We start from the raw sequence: 19,241 nt of genomic DNA, 5'->3' as shown, positions 1-19,241 counted from the left end.
ATCTGTTTTCATGTACAGTTGAAATGTTCCTAACATATACAGCCCTTGTTATCCCATTTTTAATAAAAAAAGATACAATTAAAAAAAAGCAAGTTTAGTTTATTTACTGAATAATCTGTTTACTTTTATTGTAAGCATAATAAATCTATGTAATTTCCACCGTCTCAGTGTAACAAACTGAATTTCTTTACATTTTTCTTAAAATTTCAATTTATTGGGGAAAAAAATGGGAAAAAAACTTTTTTTTCTCATGGCAAGAATGGCACTTGGGCAACCCTCGCTCCCGCATACTAACGTAGGTCTACGTCGGTAAACTTTGCGGTAGTGTACCGGGATGATGCCTCTAGCTAGAGGCACCATCCCGGTACCGTGGTTTAGAGCCGACGGTTGGCTTTCCGTCGGTGGCGACCGATGCGGCTCGGGAGCCGCTCGATCGGTACCCGGGGGGGGCGGGAGGGGACGTTCCCCCCCCTCCCGCCGCCTTCCGTGGCTTTGCCCGGGGCTCCCGTCCCACCGGGAGCCCCGAGCACCCAGCCGGCACGTCCGCCGGCTGGATGGAGTCCCGATGAATGCCGGAAACGGCATCGATCGGGTCTCCGATGACGTAACCCGGAGGTGGCGTCCATGACGTCACTTCCGGGTTACTGTGCTGCAAAAGGCGGCAAATTTGAAAAACGGCTGTATGCAAAAATGCCGTTTTCGGCGTTTTGCATACAGGGAAGTGTAGTGGAGGGGTCTAGGGTCTTTTAGACCCTCGATCCCTCCATAAAGTGTACCTGTCACTACATATTGGTGTCACAAGGGATGTTTACATTGCTTGTGACAGCAATAAAAGTGATCAGATTTTTTTTTTTTTTTAAACTTTAATAAAGTTAAAAAAATAAATAAAATAAATGGGAAAAAAAAATAAAAAATTTAGCCGCCCCCGTCACCGTTAGCTCGCGCACAAAAAAAAACTTATACGGAAGTCGAGCCGCAAATGAAATCGCTGTTCAAACCACACATGTGAGGTATCGCCGCGATCGCCAGAGCATGAGCAATAATTTAAAAAAAAAGAGCTACACTCTAACTCAAAACTGGTAACCGTTAAATAAATTTAAAGCGTCGCAGATTGAGATCTCTATTGACCGTAGTTTGTCGCGATCCCACGGGGGGGCGCAATTTTAAACCGTAACATGTTGGGTATCTATTTACTCGGCGTGACATGTTCTTTCACAATATACAAAAAAATGGGCTAACTTTACTGTTTAGTATTTTTTAAAATTAGTGAAATGTGATTTTTCAAAAATTTTCAAAAAAAATGGCGCTTTAAAGACCGCTGCGCAAATACCGCGTGATAAAAAATATTACAATGACCGACATTTTATTCTCCAGAGTCTTTGCTAAAAAATATATATATATAATGTTTGGGGGTTCTAAGTAGTTTTCTAGGAAAAAATACTGGTTTTAACGCGTGAACAAAAAGTGTCCGAAATAGGGCTGGGGCTTAAGTGGTTAAAGACCATACAGCACACCCAAGGAGATAATCCAAACAAACCGGCACTGAGAAACAGTGCTGCTATTTATGGGCTGGTTAAATTGTACATTGTTCGCAGCTGGCAGCAGGTGGGGCTAGTGAGTCCAAGGCAAAGCATCAGGCTGGAAAATCACTGCAAGGACTCCAGAGCTACTCTGTGGCACAACAGGCAAGGTTGCAGGCTGGGAAACTGGGAACCTCCCGGTTCAAGGACACCCAGGTACATGACATCTGCAAGGGCCTGATAGCCAGACAGAGCTCTTCGGCATGTCTGCAGATTTGTCCTCATGGTGGCACAGGGGGACAGAGTCACGAAGAACAGGGGCTAAAATTGAAAAGTCACATTTGGGAACATGTAACATGTTTCCTGCTCTTGCAGTGTCTCCTTGATCCACTGCATCTAGTAACTAGTCACTAGTAACTATTTTAAAGAAGACGCAGCTGTGTGGGCCCCGCCAGCCTTCCGGCGTGATTCATTTACAGAGTTCTGTGAATGAGAAACTACAAGTAGCGACAGTCTTTGCAGCTGTTGGCTTGTAGTTCTCAATGAACTACCATGGGGCTTTTAGGCTCTCTGGTAGTCTATTGATTCTTCCTGTCAGTGCAAAACTGCCTGCCCGTACGAGTTATGAGCAGACAGATGCACTAACAAGTAACTGCTGGAGTAACTGCAGAAGTCCTGCATGACACCCCTGATCTGCTGATCGCAGGTGCAATGCTCTCCAGGCACCTAGTAAAAAAAAAATATATAGGTTATATCTACCTGTTATATCTTTATATCTATTTATGTAGGTTTTTTTTATATACATGTTCTGTAACAGTGTGATCTGTTTCCTGTTAGATAATAAAGAAGGTAGAAGAAAAGATGAAAGAAATATTGCACAACAGTATCACCCAAGTTAAACGGTAAGTGTTATTTTCCATGTTGCTTTCTTTTGTGTACTGCATTTCTAAGGTCAGGTGTTCACAGCCATTTTAATAATGTTTTTAAAAGAACTGAACAGCCTAGAACAGTTGTCTCCAAACTGCGACCCTTTGTTTTCCTTTATCTGGCCCTCAGGGCTTTATTCCCCCCACTGAAACCCAACAAGGGGGCACTTTTACTTCCACTGACACCAACAGTGAGGAACCATTCCTCTCACGGACACCAACAATGGGGCATTTTTCCTTCCACTGACACCAGTGATGGGACACTATTCCTCCTCCTTCTGACTACAGGCACGATGTAATTTGTTTACTCCCACTGACGCTGGGGCATTTTATACCTCCCCTGGGCACTCCACCCCCCCCCCCCCCCCTAAGTCTGAAGAACAGTAAACAGGCCATTTGTTTGGAAAGTTTAGAGAGCCCTGGCCTAGAGCATAGGGTACAACCTGTCAGAATACTGTCAAACATTTCTGATCTTTCTTCACACAAATATGACAGAAACACAGCTACAGATGGCCATGTGTGCAAGTAACAAGCTTGCTTGTTTTATGGATTTACATGCATTCTATAGGAATTTATTTAGTGTCGTAGAGCACTATTTCCTATTTTACACTATATGTGCCTGACGTTTGGGGACATCTAATTACCATACCTGTCAAGCCAGCTTCTGATAATGCTTATGCTTGTAATCACACTGGATATAATAACATTAAAGGTTCAGTTTTTCTACTTGCTGGAAGCACTCATACCTCTATTTCCCAAAAACAACCTCAGAATATGACGCTGGGCACGTGCACTCAACCTCTTTGGTTGACCATAGCGAGGCCTGTTCTGAGTAAAGCCTGTCCTGTTAACCACTTGCTACACGCCCACCGTCAAATGACGGTGGAGCGGTGCATCTATTGTTCTGGGATGCCGTCATATGACTGCGCACCAGAGCGGCCTCTCTCGCGCACCCACGGGGGCGCGCGGAACGGCGATTGTGGCCGCGCCGTGTTGCTAGGACAGGGCGCGACCCCGATCTTGGTAAATAGTCAATGACATGACTCTTTACCCATGTGATTGGCTGTGTCCAATCACAGCCGGTCACATGTAAATGAGGAAGTGCCGTTGTAACGTTAAAAAACCATGCCCCGTGAAGAAACCATACCCTCGTCACTTCCTGTGTGAAACAGCTGAGCAGCGCAGCAGTGCGCATGCTCAGAGCCCCGGAGACGTAATTGAACAGGAAAGAAGTTCACAAGTGCGCATGCTCAGAGGGTAGGAAATAATCACGGCACTGTGTGCAAAGTTATACTAGCGGCGGTATCAATAAAACAGTTCGGCAGCAACATCAAACATCTGTTCTCCTATCGCTGTCACTTCCCTGATCTCCCCTAATAAATATAAAAGCGGCGGCGGGTGTATGAGATATAAATGACGCCAATCTCGGCTCCGTGATCCGCTTTTATATTTATTAGGCGAGATGAGGGAAGTGACAGGGGAAGGAGCGGAGATGACTGATGTTGCAGAGGAGCTGTTTTAATGTAACGGCGGCAAGTGTAAGTACCGTGAGAAATCCATACCCTCCGTAGCTGCACCGGAAGTGACGAGGGTATGGTTTTCTCACGGGTATGGTTTTTTCACGGAACACCGTTTATCGGCTCTCCTCGCCTCACACTGTCAGCGGCTCCTCCTCACAGGGGAGACCAGGAAGGTAATCAGGGCACTGATCATCAGTGCCCTGATTACAGAAAAGTGAAATAGAGTGCCAATCAGTGCCCACAATGCCCACCATCAGTGCCCACAATCAGTGCCCATAGTGCTGCCAGTCAGTGCCCATCAGTGCCTGCTCATCTAGGCACTGATTGGCACTGACTGGCAGCACAATGGACACTGATTATGGGCACTGATGGTGCTGTCCATCAGTGCCGCTTGTCAGTGCTCATCAGCGCCACCTATAAATGCCCATCAGTGTGGCATATTAGTGCCACCTCATAAGTGCCCATCAGTGCAGCCTATCAGTGCCCATCAGTGCCCATCAGTGCCGCCTCATCAGCGCTCATTAGTGAAGGAGAAAAATTATTTATTTTCAAAATGTACTCATAGAAAATAAGAAAAACTTTTTTTTTTTCAAAATTTTCTGTATTTTTTCTTTTTTTTTTTTGTTTGTAAGAAATAAATAAAAATCCCAGTGGTGATTAAATACCACCAAAAGAAAGCTCTTTTTGTGTGAAAAAAAACTATAAAAATTTCATATGGGTACAGTGTAGCATGTTCGCGCAATTGTCATTCAAATTGTGACCGCGCTGAAAGCTGAAGGGGGTGAAACTGCACTGTATTGAAGTGGTTAAACAGCTGTATGGTCTTGGCCACCGTGCTGCAGCTCAGTTTCAGGGTCTTGACAATCTTCTTATAGCCTAGATCATCTTTATGTAGAGCATAAAATTCTTTGCCTTGGAACTTCCAGTGACCAGTATGAGAGAGTGAGAGCAATAACACCAAATTTAACACACCTGCTCCCATTCACACCTGAGACCTTGTAACACTAATGAGTCACATGACACCGGGGAGGGAAAATGGCTAATTGGGCCCAATTTGGAGATTTTCACTTAGGGGTGTACTCACTTTTTTTGCTAGCAGTTTAGACATTAATGGCTGTGTGTTGAGTTATTTTGAGGGGACAGCAAATTTACACTGTTATACAAGCTGTACACTCACTACTTTACATTGTAACAAAGTGTCATTTCTTCAGTGTTGTCACATGAAAAGATATAATAAAATATTTACAAAAATTTGAAAGTTATACTCAAATTTGTGAGATACTGTATATAGTCTAGTTAATAGGATGTGGCACTTTAACCCTATCTGTTACCATCCTGTGTTGGTATAATCCCCAATTAACAAAACAAAAACTGTGTTGGTCTTCATTTCTGGCTACAAAGCCACAAATGTGATTATTTTAAAGGGGGTGATTATTTTCTATAACCACTGTAGTAGGTGTAATGGCCAGATGTCCACACACTCTTTTAGCCATAATGTACAATTGTATCTTTCAATGTGGTGAATGTTATAAGCTAGCACCCTCTAGTGGTGGAAAGCTAATATTCTAAACAGAACATTTGTATTGCCTTACAGTTAGGCAGAACATTTATAACCATAAGTTTATCTTGCGTTCATTGACAGACATAGCTTCTCTGTTGAGATCATTTGTTTTTATAGCCAAGTTACTTGATAACTGTAATACATGTTTGTATTTTTTAAATTTTTTTAATTTTTTTTTATTTTAGCATGGCTAATTTTTGCTTTCATTTTTAGAAACATTGCACTATTGCATTCATATATGACATATTATGGAATCTAATAAATATCTTTTTTTAATCCTTAAGCATTGTTTTTTATGTTTTGTATATCTTTAAGAACATTAGTGAGAAAACGTGTAACTAACTTGATATCTAAGACCCCATTCACACTGCCGCGACCAGAAAGTCGCCTCATAAGAGGTGACTTGTTAGCGCGACTTTCAGCGCGACTTTGCGCAAATTCAGCGCAACTTGTATGATAGACGACTTTGTATTTGGCCAATCAGAATATGATGGTTCTGGGTCATGCTCAATCACACAAAAAAAAGTTCTTAAAAATTGTCGTTTTTGATAGAGAACCAATTATTGAAAAAAATTATTGGAAAAAAAAAAGAGATTTCTTTGGATTTAGTGTTTGGGGGGGGTCTAAAAAGTGTACCTGTGAAGTTTCAGCTCTGTAGCATGTCCAGAACCAGAAAAGAAAAAACATTTTTCTTAGAATTTTTAGTAGCACAGGGATGGGGCTCCGCTCCACCTGGGCGTTTTTGTTGCAGGCATTTATCGGGCATTTTTTGGGCGTCTTTGGAGGCAGGCATTTTCCAAAGACGCCCAAAAAATGCCCAGTAAACGCCTGCAACAAAAACGCCCAGGTGGAGCGGAGCCCCATCCCTGTGCTACTAAAAATTCTAAGAAAAATTATCTTTTTTTCTGGTTCTGGACATGCTACAGAGCTGAAACTTCACAGGTACACTTTTTTTCTGGTTCAGGACCATTTTAATGGAAAGTCGGATCACAAGTCGCTTCAAATAAGATAAGGAGGCGACTCCCATTGAAGTCTATGGGACAAGTCGGATACAAGTCGACTCAAAGTAGTACAGGACCCTTTTCTGAAGTCGGAGCGACTTCAGTAGTGCCAATTAAGACGGTACTCATTGATTAACATTGCTTTTGTTATATCAAGCGACTTGGGGTGACTTTAGGGCACACAAGTCGCCTCACAAGTCGCGGCAGTGTGAATGGACTCTAATTCTATCTTTCTCCATTATTGAAATACATTTGATACTGTATGCAAGGCTTGTGGGATAAAGTCATTTAAAGCTGAATTCAGGCCTTACCTTTAGGTTTGCACATTTGTACAGGCTCCTTTTCTGTGCTAAAATTGCTTATACTGATTGCACTGTGAACTTCTCCCATTGTTCATTAGAATCTACAGCAAGTCAGATAAAACCATCCTCATTTCTGGGCAGGAAGATGCCCAGCATTCTTTCTCATTTCTCCTCCTCCTTATGATCCTTGGTCTGCTCCTTTCATTCAAGGGACTTCAGTTAGTGTAGTAATGGAGGCTTAACATCACATGTGGGTGTTACCTAGGGCAGTATGCATGCAAATGTACTCAGCTTAAGAGTGGACTGGCTATTCATCCAGGCTGGAAACCACCCAGGAAAGCATTTTTGTATTTGCACGACTCTTCCCAAGAGCCAGCTCACTGCTGGCATCACAGCTGAAAGCTCTTGGAAGGGAGCACTGAGGCAGGGTACTGTGACGTTTTCAGGAAGCTGTGTACAGCACCCTGGCGACCCCTCCCATGACACAATCTGCCTGCATTGCATAAAAAAGAACAGAGACCCAATAATTACATCAGTGTCTAAAAATATATCTAATGAAAATAGAAAAAAAATTATTAAAAATTGAATTTGTATATTGATGAGGAAGAGAAAAGGAAACGGGGAAGACAAATTATAGGCAGATTAAACTTTAGCTTTTATAGTATTAACTTTTCTATTCTGTTGTGTCTGTGCAAGCTGATGAAGTATTGATTGTGCACAGATGGAAATGTTTCCACTGGTAGTTGTGTTGTCACTGCATTTACTCACAGATGAGAAAAAGAATAGCAGGGCACTAAGGTCATTATCAAATAAAAAACACTTTATTAAATAAGCAGCACACTTAAATAGAAGTTAGCATGAAACAGCATGAATAGGGAACACCTGGGACCAAGTAGCTGTAATCAGTGTGAGGCTGTAGGCATCACTGGGTAAACAGAGACTGAGAATGACAGGGAGTCAGCCAGCTCAAAGTATGGATACTAGGCTGCACATGAGGGTCAAGAGGGGGTGTGCATGATGCATTTCCAAGGACTTGCCCTCTTCTTCAAAATTATCACTGAACACTGTAATCGTGTCAGTGGCATAGTCCGTTCCCCCCCCAGTGTCAGTTATTGTCAGATTGCCCACCGCACTATCGCTGTCCCATTATAAGTCACTTATCACCGCCATTTGTAGTATAAAAAAAATAATTTCAGTACATATACCATAGTTGTAGGCACTATAACTTTCACACAAACCAATCGGCATACACCTATTATGATTTTTTTTCTTTTTTTAAAGACATGTAGCAGAATACATTTTGGCCTAACGTTATAAAGAAATTTAAAATTTAAAAAAACATTTTATTGGATGTTTTTTAGCAGAATGTACTAAAATTTACAGTACACAATTTACAGTACAAAAATTAAAACCTAGTGATTATTAAATACCACCAAAAAAAAGCTCTATTTATGTGACTAAAATGACATAATTTACTTTGGGTACAGCGTTGCATGACTTCAACTACCAATTAAAGTAGCATAGTGCTAAATAGCAAAAAATGGTCAGGTCATGAAGGGGGTAAAATCTTCCGAAGCTGAAGTGGCTAAATCAGTTTAGTTGTTTTGACTATAAAGACAGTTCACTGGAGAGTCGAATAAAACCCATTAACTGTGCACCCTTTCACACATACGTGCATGCCGTAGCATGCATTTAAATAGGCATTTTAAAAGTGTGTGTTTTGTTCATTTTGTTTTTCAAATGTGGGTGCGAAATTCAGATTAGAGATTTTCTATGGTGCAGATTCACTAAAATTGCACAAAATGTAGGACACACATATCTTAGTACACATACTATTCAGTTCATTGTGCTTGATTAGAACACATAAATGCAGAAAATGCTCTGTCCTACACTATTTTCTTTAATGCAGTAGGATACTGTATAGAAATGTGAATCAGTCACAGAGCAATAAATATGATTTATTTTCATGTGTGTTGCTTCATAATTAGGTGTTCAGGTATGTTGATGTACCTTTACCCATCCATGGACCAATTTGATTGTCCTTCTATGTGATTTATTTAATCAGCACCATATATTAGCAATTATGTAGTGCAAGAGCCTACCTGATTTGATATAAACTGAATGAATGAAAATAATACCAGCAATATCGGAATATCTGATCCAAAGGCTGTAAGATACTTAGTAGATACCAATAAATAAACATCTCTAACTGGTGCACGGAACAGTATCTGATGTGTTGAAAGGTGAAGTTACCCTTGAATGATGCATGCAAGTAAGTTTTATTTCCACTTGTGATACATTTAGAAGACCGAAAAGCGATACTGAAAAGCATCTTACATCCGCCCAGCAAGTATTTAATTTTTTGGCCATTTTTCATGTAATAAAATCCAGAGGTTTCTTAAAAATAGTCCTTTAGACTTATAGCAGTAGGCATACCCAAAAAATCCCATCAAATGGAAGAGGCTACCAGATAAGTGATAGTGCAGAACTTACATGTGTAAGCTAAAGACAGATGGATTCCAGGAAATAAACACTACATGAATCATCTGCCCTAACTAAAGATGGCTTCAGCAGGAGCCAATGACTGCTGCCGTTATCAACCTGCCCAATGAGGAGGGAGACAGCAGGGAGAGACGCTGCTTTTGTGCACATCACTGGATCGGATTAGGCTCAGGTAAGAATAAGGGGGGGAGGGGGGAGCTCCTGCAGCACAGAAGGTTTCTTTTTTTTTTTTTCCTTAAAGTGTTACTAAACCCCTGACCATGTTATCACTATATCTGGTCTCCCACAATACATAGGACATGGAAATGCAATTATTTTAATAGATATAAACTGCTAAATACCTTTTCTCATCAGCAGTATATAGCAGTCTTGTGACTTCAGCCAAGCGCTGGTTAAAGTTTGTAGGAGTTTTCTGACTGTCCTGTAAGACTGCAAGACCCCTGGCCCTCTGTCTGGACAGTGCTGATTGGTCCTGTGCTGATCACATGCACTCTCCCAATAAAAAAAAACTCTCAATACACACCAAACTGAGCATGCGCAGCCTGACTCCATAGACTGTTATCAGGAAATTATCAGGGAACAGTGGAAGGAGGGGAGGATCAGAGAAGCGAGGATCAAACAGCCTTTTTACACTATGCTTAGTTTCCACAGTAAGTATAACAAGCAAAGTCCCAATTTATGGGCAGTGGTTGCAACTTCATGAGATATTGTATGAATGACCTATCCTATATCTCTACTGGGATGGAGGTTTGGCCTCTAACTGTAGTATGGCTATGGTTCACATATCAGCTAATGTAGTGGGATCGGTCTGGTACAACCCTGTTTTATATCTATAGGACAGTGCTTGCATATGTGTTTGTGGGTGCATGTGTGCGCGTGTGCTTGCACACATATGAGTATGCGTGCATGTGTATGTAGACACATATGCCACACCATTCACAAATATTCATCATAGGGACGTTAGCCCCCAAAAAGTACATCTTTTGTTCTAGGTTTCAACCATTTTTCGCCCACATTGGAGAACTTTGTACCGATATATATCCTTTTTTTAATACTAGCATTATGTATTTTTTTTTATCATAGAGGTTTTATTGAATATATAAGGATTTGAATAGTTGTTATGGTCTTAACTTTTGCTTCACAAGAGCTCAGTAGTAGGAGTATGGCCTTAGTGCTGTTGATAGGCCCTATCCAGATACGAATGACCCCCATTTTTTTTATATATTCTCTCTCCACTCCCCCCCCCCCCAACCTTCCTTTTTCCCCCTGCCCTAGTATCCCCCTAGTCATGGAGATTTCTGGAGGTGCTTTAGATACACATTCCATTGAGTTTGTGCGTGGTCGGAGTGGGCAGTTGTTTGCTTGTGTGCAGATGTGCACAGTTGCTTGGCTAGGTCTATTATATTTAAAGCATATGTGCAGGAGTGCTGGGACGTATACACCCATTGATGACTAGTATCGCACCATTATCTAGCGCATTTTTTCTTATGTGGATGCATTACCTTTATCCTTGCTATGGCAATCATATGCCAAAGACCTTATCAACATGATATATATACCTTCCCTAGATACACATATCTCTAAGTTTAGTTCACATGGGAGCATACACACTTGGTTGTGTTCTGATATATGCTCTGTCCCCTTGCTGTTGAGCTGCTCCACTGGTATACTGTGTGACACGTGGGCCTTGGGCATCAATACAGTGAGCCTTTTACTTAATCCTGCAGTGGCCCCTTCCAATTATTTTGCACACCTGCGGCGATGGGGAAGAGGCAGGGGTTAACAGTCTTTGGGTCCGCCCTGCTTCTCGCCTCCTATGCTGCAGACTAGGCTCAGACGAAATCGGACATGACACTGCCGCTTTCCCTGCTGGCCGTGCGTTTCAGCCACATTAGGGGTGAACTGGAACACCACCCCAGCTTTACCGTGTTGGTAAGAGGTGGCAGCATCAGGGGCGCCTCTGAGCTAACCATAAACATACAGGAACCATATGTAGTATTGGAGGGTATGGTGGTGGGTACCCTTTTAAGAGTTTTTTTGGCTTGGAAACATTATAACCGTAACACATACATACACATGTATGTATGTATGTATATATATATATATATATATATATATATATATATATATACAGACCAAAAGTTTGGACACACCTTCTCATTCAAAGAGTTTTCTTTATTTTCATGACTATGAAAATTGTAGAGTCACACTTCAAGAGGTAGTCACCTGAAATGGTCTTCTAACAGTCTTGAAGAAGTTCCCAGAGATGTTTAGCACTTGTTGGCCCTTTTGCCTTCACTCTGCGGTCCAGCTCACCCCAAACCATCTAGATTGGGTTCAAGTCCGGTGACTGTGGAGACCAGGTCATCTGGCGCAGCACCACATCACTCTCCTTCTTGGTCAAATAGCCCTTACACAGCCTGGAGGTGTGTTTGGGGTCATTGTCCTGTTGAAAAATAAATGATGGTACAACTAAACGCAAACCGGATGGAATAGCATGCCGCTGCAAGATGCTGTGGTAGCCAGTATGGTTAGTAGCGCGGCACTTATGCTCTTATAGAGTGAAGAGCTATCCATCACGGTGAAGGAATTCCTGTTCTTAAACTTTGCACAATCTTTTGGACTGTACTCTTTATTCACATATTATGTTCATATTATGTTGATGTGCATCGATTACTATTATTATTATTATTTTTGATTGCTTTTTCTAGCACCACCTTTGTATTATTTGATTCACTGTTTGATTGTTTTATTTAATCACATGCTCTCATTTTGCATGTCTCAAATTAGCGCAGCTTCTATTATATATTCTCTATTGGTGTGTTCCCACTTCAGCTGCTGCTTTGATTTTTAGTTTAATTTTAGTTGTGCATATTTCATTAAGCACACATATTTTTCACAGTGTGTTTAGCGCGGTTATTTTTTTTGGTATGTACTGTGACATACTGAAGCAGAGCATGATCCCCTCCCTTCAGAGACTGGGCCGCAGGGCAGCATTCCAACATAACAACCCCAAACACACCTCTAAGACGATCACTGCCTTGGTAAAGAAGCTGAGGGTAAAGGCGATGGACTGGCCAAGCATGTCTATAAATATATATCATATAAATCTATATCGTATAAATCATATTGAGCATCTGTGGGGCATCCTCAAACAGAAGGTGGAGGAGCGCCAGGTCTCTAACATCCACAAGCTCTGTGATGTCATCATGGAGGAGTGGAAGAGGACTCCAGTGGTGAACTCCATGCCCAAGAGGGTTAAGGCAGTGCTGGAAAATAATGGTGGCCACACGAATAATTGACACTTAGGGGTGTACTCTCTTTTGTTGCCAGTGGTTTAGACATTAATGGCTGTGTGTTGAGTTATTTTGAGGGGACAGCAAATTTACACTTCATGTTTGCATTATAAGACATCATATTATTTGCTATGTGACAATCGTTGCCATTACTGTCATCTGCTCACATTGGATGAATGTGAATCTGGGATTGTATCCTGGAGAGATGCACAGCTCTAATGTTATATGAGGTAACTGAATAAATGTAAACAAAAAAAGTTTAAAACAAGTTAATATAATATACCTTAAATCTAAATGATTATTTCTCTTACGTCCTCTGAGTGCCGGTTCACACTATAGCGTGTGCGGCAATCGCATGTAATATCTGAGCCCACTGCTCCTTCATTACATGCGATCAGATGTGCAGTGCGAATTCAGCCATACACTTTGTATGGCTAAATTCGCACTGCACCCGCACAAAAGTCGCACATTACCCTTTTTTTCAGCCGCATCAGGATCGGATCGCACAGTGGTTCACACTTGTGCGATCCGATCCTGTGCGAACTGTCAGATCGCACTGCGATGTGCGATCAAACTGGGGGTGTTGTTAACATTTAATTGACACCCCATGCTTATCGCATATGGCAGTGTGAACTGCCAGATGTGTGTTTGCGATGCGGGAACAGGCTGCGAATTCGCAGCCTTCCCGCATCGCACAAGTGTGACCCGACACTGACAGTCGCCGCCCATTCATACAATCTTCACGATTGGGTTATTGGCCTTCTCCGCAGGAGCAAGCTAGGCAGTAATTTTGTTAATACAACAAACATTAACATATAGACACACCCACAGGGGGCCGTCCCTCTGGCCTATATTCTCTAGCCAGTACCACTCTAATCCAGTTCTTTGCTGCCTAGCGTCAGGAGTAGGCTAGGTTTTCCTTGCTGGGACCTAGTTTCTCCGTTTTTTTCTTGTTTTATTTCATTTTTTTCCTGGGTTAGCTCCTGTTGAGCTTTACTTACCCCACTGGTTCAGTTCAGTTTTTTTCTCTGACCTGGGTGCTGCATTGCCTATTTTAAGGCTGCGTCTTCCCACCCCTCACATCTACACTGCTTTGGGACGTCCCAATCGTGAAGACTGTATGAATGGCGACGACTGTCAGAGGACGTAAGAGAAAATAGAATTTTTGTAAAATCTTACCGTAAAATTATTTTCTCTGAGTCCTCTGACAGTCGCGGCCCCCGCCCCTCTCTTTGGGGTTGACCGTTTTTCATGGACTGCTTGCTTCATAACTAGATTAGAGTGGTATTGGCTGGAGGATATAGGCCAGAGGGACGGCCCCCTGTGGGTGTGTCTATATGTTAATGTTTGTTGTATTAACAAAATTACTGCCTAGCTTGCTCCTGCGGAGAAGGCCAATACCCCAATTGTGAAGACTGTATGAATGGGCGGCGACTGTCAGAGGACTTTTACAAAGATACTTTTTTTTTTTTTTTTAATGTAGCACCATCCTAGTCAGGTGCTAGGTAAGAGAGTGTCGTTTTAGCTCTCTCTGCCTACCAGAAGAGCAGCAGGCAAAATATTTATGCACTCTGCTTATCAGGGAGCAGGATTGGTAGTTAGGTCTGCTTAGTTACTGGTTACGACTAACCAGTGAAACGCGTCAACCGCCGTGCTCCCCTTTTCCCCCCCATGTCTCCGACTGTTTTGGTTTCATCTTGGATGATTTTATCTTTTTGCCTGCAAAATAAATTTGGATTTTAACTTTTTGCATCTTCAACCAGTTGTGCGGCTTTTTGTGCTCTTCCAGGTCTGCTTAGTGTGCCCAGTGTGTGATTTATCTGGTCTCAGGGAGTGTCCCCAGCGTATCCAATGGGGAGGCATGTTAGATGCTGGAGGAAATCTGACCAGTGACACACAGGCTTTTTGTACTGTCCCAGGGGTTGGCACAGAGAGTGGTGCTTTGTGGGACACGGTATAAAAAGCCACAGGCACATGAGGTAGAGGTCTTTGGTGGGAAGCAGAGTCCCAGCAGGAGGGTGGCGGCTGCCTCCTCTTCTGCAGCGGTTGATGGTGGTCACAGGCAGTCGGCCTGGTGTACCGGTGGTGTGAGGCTGAACCCAGAGGTCCAGGAAAGCTGACTGAGGAGTTGGTGCACTGCAAGACTCTGGAAAAACAGTATCGTGAGTACAGAGGATCTTGCCCAGGGGTCTGCCAGGAAGGGGATCACTCTGGGTAGTGCAATCAGTGAGAAAGGGGATACTAGGGGAGTACCCTGAAGAGAAATACTTTAGAAACACATTTCATCTTCATTCAAGTGGCAGGATGAAGAAGCGGCCTTGCCGCATTCTCAAGTTAAGAGTCCTCAGCATTGTGAATAGTTAACAGTTGGAGTATCCCACTCATCCCTTTTCCCATCCCAATTTAAATAAAACCACAAAACAACATCCCCTGGATTGATCTTTGACTGAGCCAAGAACTTAGTGTTAGGTTTTCTGCAAGCAATTGCTACGGGTAACCCAGGGGAATCCTTAAAATGTAATCTTCAGCAGTCCTCTAGGGGGCAGTGCTACATAAATAACAAACATGTTATACCTACCTGCTTTGTGCAATGGCTTTGCACAAAGCAATCCTGATCCTCTTCTTTTTGGGTCTCCTGCCACCGGTCCTGGCTCCTCCCACCTGCTGAGTGCCCCTCATAACAAGCATCTTGCTATGGGGGGGGGGGGGGCACCTGAGCAGGCTCACTCCTGAGCCCTGCTCTGTCCATTCATAGACTAGAGTGGCTCGGCCCCACCCCCCACTTTCTCCTCATTGGCTCACTGGCATGTGATTGACATGCACATCACAGGATTGAGATGGGGCTCAGGTAGGTAAAAGGGGGGAGCTGCACCCAGAAGGTTTATTACCTTAATGAATTAAGGTAAAAAACCTTGAACCTTTAGAACCACTTTAAATATCTATATATCAGTGCCAGCAGCATAAGAATTAAAAATAGTCAATGTTGATGGAGAGAGTGAAGCTCTGCTTGAGGTTCAACAACTAGAACTGGATTTAAGCTATACCAGTGTATTGAGTGTGAGCTCCAGCAAAGACCTGCATAGAGACAGAGGTTCTCATCACAAGTGAGTACCAAAGGTTGTGCATGTACACACCACCTACAGTGGTGATCGAAAGTTTGGGCGCCCCAGGTAAAAATTTGTATTAATGTGCATAAAGAAGCCAAGGAAAAAAATCTCCAAAAGGCATCAAATTACAGATTAGACATTTTGTCAACAAAAGTTAGATTTTATTTGCATCATTTACACTTTCAAAATAACAGAAAACAAAAAAATGGCATCTGCAAAAGTTTGGGCACCCTGCAGAGTTAATATCTTGCACTGCCCCCTTTGGCAAGTATCACAGCTTGTAAACGCTTTTTGTAGCCAGCCAAGAGTGTTTCAATTCTTGTTTGAGGTATCTTTGCCCATTCTTCCCTACAAAAGTCTTCCAGTTCTTTGAGATTTCTGGGCTGTCTGTCACGCACTGCTCTTTTAAGGTCTATCCATAGATTTTCAATTATGTTGAGGTCAGGAGATTGTGAAGGCCATGGCAAAACCTTCAGTTTACGCTTCTTGATGTAATCCCCCGTGGATTTCGAGGTGTGTTTAGGATCATTATCCATTTGTAGAAGCCATCCTCTCTTTAACTTCAGCTTTTTCACAGATGGCATCAAGTTACCATTCAAAATTTGCTGACATTTTATTGAATCAATTTTTCTTTCTACTCGTGAGATGTTCCCTGTGACACTGGCTGCAATACAACCCCAAAGCATGATTGATCCACCCCCATGCTTAACAGTTGGACAGAGGTTCTTTTCATTAAATTCTGTGCCCCTTCTTCTCCAAACGTACCTTTGCTCATTCCGGCCAAAAAGTTAAATTTTAACCTCATCGGTCCACAGAACTTGTTTCCAAAATGCTTTAGGCTTGTCTATATGTTCATTTGCAAAGTTCAAACGCTGATTTTTGTGGTGAGGACGTAGAAGAGGTTTTCTTCTGATGATTCTTCCATGAAGACCATATTTGTACAAGTATCTCTTTATAGGGGAATAGTGTACCACAACTCCAGTGTCTGCCAGATCTTTCTGGAGGGATCGTGCAGTCAAACGTGGGTTTTGAATTGTTTTTCTCACAATCCTGCGAGCTGTTCTGTCTGATATTTTTCTTGGTCTTCCAGATCTTGCTTTAACTTCCACTGTTCCTGATGACTGCCATTTCTTAATTACATTCCGAACGGAGGATATTGACATCTGAAACCGCTTTGCTATCTTCTTATAGCCTTCTCCAGCTTTGTGAGCGTCAACTATTTTCAGTTTCAGTTTTCTAGACAACAGCTTAGAAGATCCCATGGTGCTGATTGTTGGGGCAAGATCAGATGAGTCTGGGCATTTAAAACCTTTGAGATTGACATCACCTGGTCTTCCCAGATGATGATTGAGAACAATCCATGACACTGGCAGCTCTCAGCCTTGCAAAGGGGGCAGTGCATGCTATAAATTCTGCAGGATGCCCAAACTTTTGCAGACACCATTTTTTTGTTTTCTGTAATTTTGAAAGTGTCAATGATGGAAATAAAATCTAACTTTTTTTGAAATATTATAAGAATGTCTAATCTGTAATTTGATGCCTTTTAGAGATTTTTCCATCTTTCCTTGGCTTCTTTATGCACATTAATACAAATTTTTACCTGGGGTGCCCAAACTTTCGATCACCAATGTATATGGTCAACCATAACCTCTTCAGATGTAAATTACTACACTATTAGCATCTATAATCTTTTTTGATCTACCAACTACTGGGTGTTTACAGTACTCCACCAGAAACGCTCTCCTGCCTTTTTCTTTTTCGATTTCTCTGTATGTTTTTCAGCTTTTCACCCCCCCCCCCCCCACACTGACTGCTAACAAGATTTGAAGCTTTCAGATTTATAGATTGCTGTTGTATAAATGCAGTAGATATTAATTTTTGGGCTCAAAAAAAAACTTTCAGATTAATTGCAACAGCGCTGGTTTACTACGCTAATTAAAAGTTGGGGAGCTTGATAAAAAGCATTTTGAATGCACCGAGTGTACAATTCCTACCTCTGTGCTCCACTTTAATGTAAATGAATATTAATTGGCTAACCGTGTGCCGCAGCGGATGGGATGTGTGGGAATTTCTCAGCCCGAGGTACCAAATGTTTCATCTGTACATCAGTCAAAGAATATATTGACTCTAAAGTTCATATAGCTTAGACTTCTTTGAATATATGCAGCAATTATTTTAGGCAACTTTTACCAAAATGTGCAAGTCTCAAGGTAAATGATTTCCCCAGGATTCTTTCTGTTAAATAGGACATTTAAATGAAAACTGTTTGCTACTCTTGGTTTATTTTTGTAAGTTATTATAAACTTGTGTCTCCCTTGAGTTGTAGAACACCCACGCTTACATTTTAGCATCACCATACGGCTGCTAATTAACATTTTATGTGGTAGGAATCCCATTTAACGTCTGAAGCTTGTGGCTATAGATAGTTAATATCTCCCTGGGGAAGGTGTTTTTCTCCCATCCATATGTTGAGAGTTTTGAGTTCTATACATTGTAGTTCTGTAGATACCAGTGAAAGTCGTAGCAAATTTAGATGGAAAGCAGAAAGTAACATCCAAATGTGAAACCACTGCTCCATTTGTTTTTTTAGCATATGCACCCATATAACAAAAAAGCGGTGTGTCTAGTGCAGGGGTCTTTAAACTTTCTAAACAAAGGGAAAGTTTACTGTTCTTTAGACTTTAGAGACTTTAAGGGGGCCGGAATATGGCCATCAGGAGTACAAAATGTCCCAGCATCAGTGGGAGTAAACAATCCCCCATCATTGTTGTCAGTGGAAGGAATTGTGCCCCATCATTGGTGTCATTGGGCCCCCTTGTTGTTGTCATCTAGAGGAATTGTGCCCTATCGTCAGTGTCTTTGGGGCCCTTTGTTTGTGTTATTGGGAGAAGCTGTGCCCTATTGTTAGTGGTGTTGTTGGAATTGTGTCCTTCGTTGGTGTCAGTGAATAAAAAAGCACCCCAAGGGCCGGATTAAAGCAAGGAAGGGGCCGCATCTGGCCTCGGGCCATATTTTAGAGATCACTGGTCTAGTGAGTGTTTGTTTTCTTAAGAAATGTGAAGACTTGGCTATGGAAGTCAAAGTGCATTAATATACTGCTGTAATATTATATTGCATGAAATAAAGGTAGAGATGATAGTCTATATATACTGTGAAGTAGATCATGTATTATTGGAAGGTAGTTTTAAAACCTGCCTTCACGCCTCCTATAGGGGAACTGAACTCTGACAGCTGTGCCAAAAAAAAAAGAAATACAGAGAGCAGAGAGCAAAGGACCAGTCCCCAGTTTTGGCTGTGGTCTTCCTGCAGCTGATCTTTTCCCTTTTATTACTTACCATGCCTTGTTCTGCACTGTCTCTCTGTGAATGTGGCCATCTTGATAGAGGCAGGACTTTTGTTTCCTCCATATTAGAGCTTCTGGCAAGAACAACACTTAGCAACAATCAGCACATACCCACTGTGCCATGTAAGTTCAAACCCGGGACTCCACTAGTACAGCTCAGAAG

At 42.1% G+C, this 19,241-nt stretch overlaps 1 protein-coding gene across 1 annotated transcript in view; it reads left to right on the top strand.

Annotated features, from left to right (window-relative positions):
• The window catches only part of SMS (spermine synthase), a 324,565-nt gene that overhangs the window by 153,003 nt on the left and 152,321 nt on the right, over positions 1–19,241 (top strand). The window contains exon 4 of the mRNA XM_082245818.1: positions 2,358–2,422. Within this exon, the coding sequence (XP_082101944.1) occupies positions 2,358–2,422 (65 nt within the window). The remainder of the gene's footprint in view (positions 1–2,357; positions 2,423–19,241) is intronic.

This window comes from Pelophylax lessonae, assembly GCF_965119305.1.
Source record: "Pelophylax lessonae genome assembly, chromosome: 2".
In the NCBI taxonomy this organism is placed as follows: domain Eukaryota; kingdom Metazoa; phylum Chordata; class Amphibia; order Anura; family Ranidae; genus Pelophylax; species Pelophylax lessonae.
Note: the sequence above shows the minus strand (reverse complement) of the source record. Positions and strands in the feature narration are given on the sequence as shown.